The following is a 7,732-nucleotide window of genomic DNA, read 5'->3' on the forward strand; positions in this document are numbered from 1 at the left end:
AGTAAACAGTTAACGCGTGTTCTTGCACGTTACTCAAGGGGGCGACAGAGTTGTCTTCAAATGACTGTTCCATTAAACCTGTTATTACTCACGCAACTATCTATAAACATGTCAACGGTTTAGTTTAACTAGATTCTCCTCACACTGTTACTCCACAGTGACAGTTTGTCAATTTGTAAACCGACAAATTTACACTAACGATTACAATAGCTTCGCCTGACAATGCTGAGAATGCGTAAAACAAACCGAGCGGTCGTGTTGCATTATGAATTGCGTTCTTACACACTTTGGAATAGAACAACTTGTAAAATCAAGCTTGTTCCGCATTAAAATTATGTCCAGTTACCACATGCAATAAATGGGAACTGGCTTTACAAAACGCGAATTCACTCCCTGACAGTAGGTGGCGTTTACAGAAACGCAGACATACAATTTTGCATCTCTAAAACAAACATTTGCTGTGAAACTTCTGTGTGACATACATTTTACTTTGAATGAACAGCTGTTATTGTGTCTGTTTACAAACATTTGCATTCCATCAATGTGACAGATTTTTTACAGAGAGGTGGTTTAATCTGTTTTTTTTATCTCACTGGGAGGAAAACTGGACAACCAATAAGATTTGGGTTTTTGGTAATGTTTACTTCAGCGCAGTGGCGTTAAAATCCAAATAATTTTCTCATCTCTTGTCAGAAAGTTGTGCAATGCTTTATGAAATGGGGTATTTCTGCTTTTATTCTGTCTGTTTATTGGTGTGAACAACGGTTCCGGCACCGACGGTATGTGAATGTTTTTATTTCGGTCTAGCATTTAAATGATGAACTTTATCACACAATTACTTATAGAGTGTGCAGAAATGCACAGATGACCATCTTTTGAAACAGTTAGTAAAGATGAGGCTTCAAACTAAGGCAGAAGAGCACTGTCTAGTTGTGAGGACCATGAATAACAGATGCTTTTTCTGTATAGGATACGTGTGTGAGCCCAGAAGCACCCCATCAGCTACTGACGTGTGTGAAACGCAGCTCTCGTGTTATTGTAGACATCAATGAGCTTACTGGGCACTTCATAACACTGGCCTTTGTCTGCAAACACCACAATACACTGACTGCTTCAATGGAGCGCCATGTGTTTGACTTACTAAGTACAAATAAAACACATGTATAGCATGTGTGACTACACTGTTAGAATATGGCAACCTGCAAGTGTTACCATAACAAGCTATTTCTACCTCATTTAACCCATAAACATTGTTTTTTGGTATAAATTAATGTATATCGGTTGATTTAGTGAAATAATATTGCTCGGGTGATTGCCAACTAGTTTAAACTGTTCTAACTTTGTTATAGTTAAATGCAACTTGTTAATGTTAATGTAATTTCTATGTAATGTATTTAAATATATTTGTGATTACACATTTGCAATGAAGTTGCAATCTAGTGCATTTGAAATAACTTTAAATGTAATTTCAGGTAACCCTACAGTTTAAATTATACAGTACTTTATACATTATGGATGTTTTATCACTCTGAAAAGTAACGCATCAACTAGCTTATAGCATAATACCAAACTTAAAGAATGAGCAATAGCAATAGAGTATCACTAATAATAATAATGTTTATTTTGTTTAGTATCTATCCAGTAAATATATAAGACCTTGTCGTATTCTTGATTCTTAATGTCCAGATGCTGAGAAGCACTCTTTAGTCTAGATTTGGCCAAGCAACGTGACAGTTTAATGCAGTAAGAGCCCCATCTGTTTATAAGTCTCCTTTACCTCTAGTTTATTCTATTTCTGCCCATTTCTACAAAGACGCTGGTGTTCAGCGCTCCCTCACACGGCATTTCCTTCAACTTTAATTGCTTTTATACAGTTTATATCGGCGAGTCACGCAAGGCCCTCAAGTGACTCAAAAAAAGAAAACATGGCTACAAAGAGACTTTTGTCTTTTGATGGCAGCTATCAGCGGAGAAGAAAGGCCCAGCCAACAGGCATCGCACGACTGGATCTTCGTGACTTTCCAATTCGTGCTCTGGACAGGACGTCCCTCCAGCCACAAGCTCAGATCCTCCCAGAGTCCAGCGTCTCCTCTCGAGAGAAGCTCCTCAAACACATGTGTTAGTCTGCAGCACAGATAGCACAGCCACAGATTCCATTACAGGCCGCTTTCGAGCCATTGTTTCGCCGCTCACCCCTGCCACGCTAGAAACACTGTCCTGACATTCCTTCAGCGGCAGCCAATGAAAAGGGGGATAGATTTAATGATTTCTTTAGTAAACATTTCCCGCAGCCCGGACCTGAAAGTAACTCTGCTAACAAGTGTTTTAAGATGTAATGCTTCTGAAAACAAATGCGTCTGTCTCCTTGACACAGCACATCTGGATTTCAGTAACATTTGAGCAGGATTTTGTTCAATAAACCTCCAGTTGCTACAGCAGACGCGTTTAGTTTACAGACTGAGTTGGATCATGTTCTTCTCTCGACGTCACAGGCTCCCAACACGACTGTTATATATCAAAGTTTATTTACCAATATAGCAGCGATATAATAACCTCTGCCTAGTAATAAAGAGTCTGTGTTACATTTTCATTAATATGGGTGAATCTCAAGAAACCTGTCAAGAACATGGTTATATTTCTCTCCAAAAACAAGAATGGTGAAAAATACTGTATTTAGTGAATACATATTTGTAGTTTTTATTGTGCTGACTTTGCACTGAGATGAAAAAAAGCAAAGCAAAGCAAAACAACAAAACGAAACAAAACTGTAAAAATATTGCATTATAGATTCATGGGAATAAAAACAAAAACATGGAATGCAATGGAAATGGGGAAAATGTTACATTGCAATAACTTTTTTTTTCTACATTTAACATTTACTAAATATAAGCTTAATTATAATTTCATTTATTTATTAATTGTCATTTTGGGTTAATATGTGAGACGCAGGTAGGTTTTATCTCATGTCTGCAGGCCAAGAAAGAAAGCATACTTCAAAAAAGCTTTCACACAAACAAATGAGAACACCGTGTAAGACGCGAGCTGGCACAGATAAAAACGTATTCATCGCTTATCTTCAACATAATGGAGAAAAACGGGCATCAACAAAGCCTGAAGGCAAGACCTTCTCATGCTTTACGTGGCATCAAGAGGAGGCATAATTACAGACTGCCTTGGCATGAAGAAAGAGCGATAAACACTTCAGCTCTTCTGCCTCACTCGTTTGGACTAAAGCTGGAGGGCCATCCTTTAATTATCTCCTGTCTCATGAAGTCAGGTGAAGAAATGCAGGATTGATTAAAAACGAACAAAAACCAAATAATATTTAGCAAAATGTAAGCATGACTGTCAGTCGGTCGTACAAATGAGATCACACGAGTTCAGCAAAACAATCTCAGTTTCAGTTTTTCACCTTACAAAAATGTGCTGCTGCTCTTCGCTATCAATCAGCTCGATCATTTCTGCAGAAACAGCCGAGCTCTAGCGCCTCGAACTGCAAGTTGCAACAAAGATATCCAGAGAGATGTTGAAGCATAAAGAGGGGGTTGTGTGACGCTGGAAAGAGATACACGTGCGTCCTAAAAGTGGGGGCAAACGAACAGCTGCAGCAATCCAACGAAGAAGAAACAAACTCAACAAACTATTGTATTTTCTTCTGTGCATTTCCTTCCAGAGGAAAAGAAAGCAAGGATCCTATAGACTTGGGTGAAGTCAGCAGGAAGCGGGTTCAGTGACGGTGAGGGACTGGATGTGACGGTGTGAAGCGCGCCTCTGATGCTTTTTTGGTGGCGGAGGTGTCTGCTCAATGTGTGACAAGCCCTGGCACGTTTACCTGTGGCTTTCACACAAGGAGTTTCGGGTAAGAGAGGGAAGGGAGCGAAGAGAGAAGAGCTGAAGACAGATTGTCCCAGTGAAGCCCAAGGCCTCTTGATATGAACTGTGAAGTCAACTGGAAAGTTATGAAACTTCATTTTTAAGTGCTGCCCCATATATATTATATGTTTAATCAAATAATACAGACCTCACCTTATGAACAGAAGAACTTTAAATCATAATTATTCCAAACTTTGGACCAGTAGTGTATATATATTTATTTATTTATGTTTCGCAGCGTTTCTCAGTGGGTGGACTATGACCCAAAAACAGGTTTCTGGGTTACAGCATGGAAAAAATTAAATATTAACCATTTAATTGGGCACATTATAATAATTAAACTAAACAAGTTAATCAGCTTCTAAATATAATTTGTAGTGACATCAGTGTGTCCACTCCAAACCAACTCCCCAGTGTTTCGATGCAAACTAATCTGTAACTCGGTAATCCAGCTAATACTAATACAATATTTAGCCCAGTGATGTGTCACGTGTAAAACGCATGCTATTTATGCATAAACAAAACTGTCCGCTTTGCTATTCAGCCGTGTCACATTAACATTTCTGCATTTTATCCACCCTAGACGCAGTGAATAAAAGTTGTTTACTTTTGTACTGTTACTTCGCCGTGTGGTTTCCAGTGTAAAACTGAGATTTGAGAACCATCCACGCTTATCCACAAACATGACAACTATGACCCAAAGAACAGCCGAAGGCTTTCTAGTAGGAAAGAGGTGGGCAACTAATTGTTTTAACTTGTAGGTGAGAATTGGCATTGGTCTCTGTTGCCAGCAAATGAGATTTGGACACATTAAAGTGTTAATCATCTCAACACAATCAGTGATCTGAGTCTGTCGATCGACACCACAGTCGACGTCCCACCAAGGTGATCACAACCCTGGTGACTAATCAACCCTCCTGAATCAGATAAGAGCAGAGTCCCCAGGGCCGCAGAAGAATAGCGGTCTCATTCCTACAGAGACGCAAGTCAAAACACACATTTACATTGAGAGATAGGCTCTGTCTGAGATATGCTAAACACCTCCTTATCAAGGTGAGAAAAGGCCTGCTGTGAGAAACGTGGGGTGCACACGACAGTAAGCAAGACCGGGTCTTTTCTGTCTTTCAGATCCACACCCAGATACTGTTTTGTGTGTTTCCGGCCCACGCCTTCCCCCTGAGTGTGTCCATAGGTCGAAACGAAGGCTAAACGTGACGGCAGAGATTTCATCAGTGTGAACGCGCACTGATTCGGATCAGAAACCGGTTTAGAGATTACAACCTGTCTGGGATTTTTCTTGCTTTCAAAAACAACGCTGTGATGTTTATAGAATAGTGAAATTACATAAAACCCTTAAAGGTGAAATAATAAAAACATCATTTATTGGTTGTTCAATGTTCACGTTTAGTCTATGCATGAGTGAGATGAAGCGATGATTGTAGTGTAAATAAAACAAATAAATTAATCAAGTAGCGAGAAAGTAAATTGTGACCCTGGAGCACAAATGCAGTCGTCAGTAGCACAGGTATATTTGTAGCAATAGCCAACAATACATTGTTTGGTTAAAAATTATAGTTTTCTACATTAAAAGATTATACAGTTTTCTTTTATCCCAAAAATCATTCGGATATTATGATCTTTTTTTTTGCATCCTCGGTTTCCATTTTTTCAATGGAAAATTTAGCTATTCAGCTGATTCAGATGATGTATCAATCTCTTTTTTTTTTAAATTACCCATATGACGCATACATTACAGTAACTGATTTATTTCTCAGCTAATGTACACGCCGAGCAGGAATGTCGCGATCCTCACATAATTAACGCAGAAGCACTTGCTTGACAAAGCACACCCAGATACTGTTTTCTGTGTTCCTGGCACACGTTCATAGGTCGAAACGAAGGCTAAACGTGACGGCAGAGATTTCATCAGTGTGAACGCACACTGATTTGGATCAGAAACCGGTTTAGAGATTACAACCAGTTTGGGATTTCTTGCTTTTAAAAACAATGCAGTGATGTTTATATATGAGTGTAAGTAAATAAAACAATTAAAAGTGAAACAATAAAAACTAATTTTGTTTGCTCGATGTTCATAGTTAGTTTATTCATGAGTGAAATAAATAAGCAACGACTGCTTTATGTTCATGTTCTGTTCTGTTTATGTTCTTTTCATATGACTTATGATTGGTTTTGTGGTACAGGGTCACAATTTCCTACTGTACATATATCAAACCTTAGTTTTTGATTAGTAATATGCATTGCTAAGAACTTCATTTGGACAACTTTAAAGGCGATTCTCTCTCTCTCTCTCTCTCTCTCTCTCTCTCTCTCTCTATATATATATATATATATATATATATATATATATATATATATATATATATATATATATATATATATATTTGCACCACTAGATTTTCAAATAGTTGGATTTCAGCCAAACATTGTCCTAAAACATACATCAGTGGAGAGCTTATTTATTAAGCTGATTCAGAGGATGTATGAATCTCAGTAAAAAAAAAAAAAAAAAACACTGACACTTAGGACTGGTTTTGGGGTCATAATTAGCCCGTAGGCCTACAGTAACTGATTTATGGCTCAGCTGATGTAAACGCAGTGCAGGAATGTGTATTTTCACACATAATTAGCGCAGTGGCACTTACTTGAGGAAGTACTTCTGTCCGCTGGGGGTGTACGCCATCTCCCAGCCGGGCGGCAGCGGCAGCTCCTCGGCCACATCGAAGGACTGGTGGCGGGTGTGAGAGTGGTGTCTCCCGGGGCTCGGAGCGCCAAGCGCGGCCGCGGGCAGCTGCAGCGACGCCGGGGACGAGTGCGAGCGGACGTGCGCCACCGGGCAGCGCGGAGGGAGGCTGCCGGAGTCCGTGCTCGACTGCCGGGAGTGCGAGCCCGAGTCCGGCTCTCTGAAAAACGACTCGGGCAGATGCTTGTTCCTCCAGGAGCTGCTGGGCTTGGGGTTCATCACCGAGTTAAACAGTGCCTCCAGATCCGTGTCGAGGTCTTTGGCGACATGGATCACCTGCTGGCCCGGTAACGGCTGGAGAGGGTTACTGCTCATTTTGTTTGATATAAAAATGCGCAAACCCCGAAATGAGTATGAAAATACTCGATTAAAAAGAATCCGGGAAACTGTAGGAAGTTTTTTTGGCTGGGCCTGTTTTTTCCTTCTTTTTTTTTTCTTTTCTCTTTGGAAAAAGTAGTTTCGGTCTACTTAATAAAAAGTCTTTAAAAAGTTGTCATGAAGCTATAAAAGTGTATCTGATGTTGTCCCGCATTGAGAGTTTGGAGAGTTATTCCTCCGTAACGCTGACAGAGTTTGTGTCCCGATGGAAAGTTTGTAAACTCGAGCTTTTCTCTCTCTCTCTCTCTCTCTCTATCTCTCTCTCTGCGTCTCTGAGCGGCTCCAATGTCACTCATGAATATTCAGTGACTCCATGCCTCATGAATATTCAGTGACTCCATGCCTCATGAATATTCAGTTCATCAGTGCCATACAGTTTTGCTTATGAAAGCAACCCTACCCTTGTGAAAAATAAGTGTGCTTAGTTGCGGTTAAAGTGTGCTTTTTTTGTACTTCAATTGTTAAAAGTATTTAAAAAGTGCACTTGCAGATAATATAATTTAAATTAAATGCCACTTAAGTGTATTTAAAGAGAGTACACTTTAATAGGTCTTAATTGAGTGCACCTTATTATAATATCTAATTAAGTATTATTTAAACACACATTTGGACATAATTATGATTTTACTGTGTTTTAAATAAGTACACTTATTTTGATATAGTATTTATCAGTATACTAAAGCACATGTAAAATAATTGATTTTAATTTCAACTTAAGTG

General features: G+C 39.2%; 1 protein-coding gene across 2 annotated transcripts in view; it reads right to left on the bottom strand.

Annotated features, from left to right (window-relative positions):
* The window catches only part of wwtr1 (WW domain containing transcription regulator 1), a 43,484-nt gene extending 36,232 nt beyond the window's left edge, over window positions 1-7,252 (bottom strand). Inside the window, exon 1 of one of the 2 annotated variants that reach the window (XM_059569914.1) lies at window positions 6,537-7,252. In XM_059569914.1, coding sequence (XP_059425897.1) covers window positions 6,537-6,949 — 413 coding nt within the window. In that variant the 5' untranslated portion in view covers window positions 6,950-7,252. The remainder of the gene's footprint in view (window positions 1-6,536) is intronic. The other variant, XM_059569913.1, reaches the window with a different exon arrangement.
* Between the last annotated feature and the right edge of the window lie 480 nt (window positions 7,253-7,732).

This window comes from Carassius carassius, chromosome 16 (genome assembly GCF_963082965.1).
Source record: "Carassius carassius chromosome 16, fCarCar2.1, whole genome shotgun sequence".
In the NCBI taxonomy this organism is placed as follows: Eukaryota; Metazoa; Chordata; class Actinopteri; order Cypriniformes; family Cyprinidae; genus Carassius; species Carassius carassius.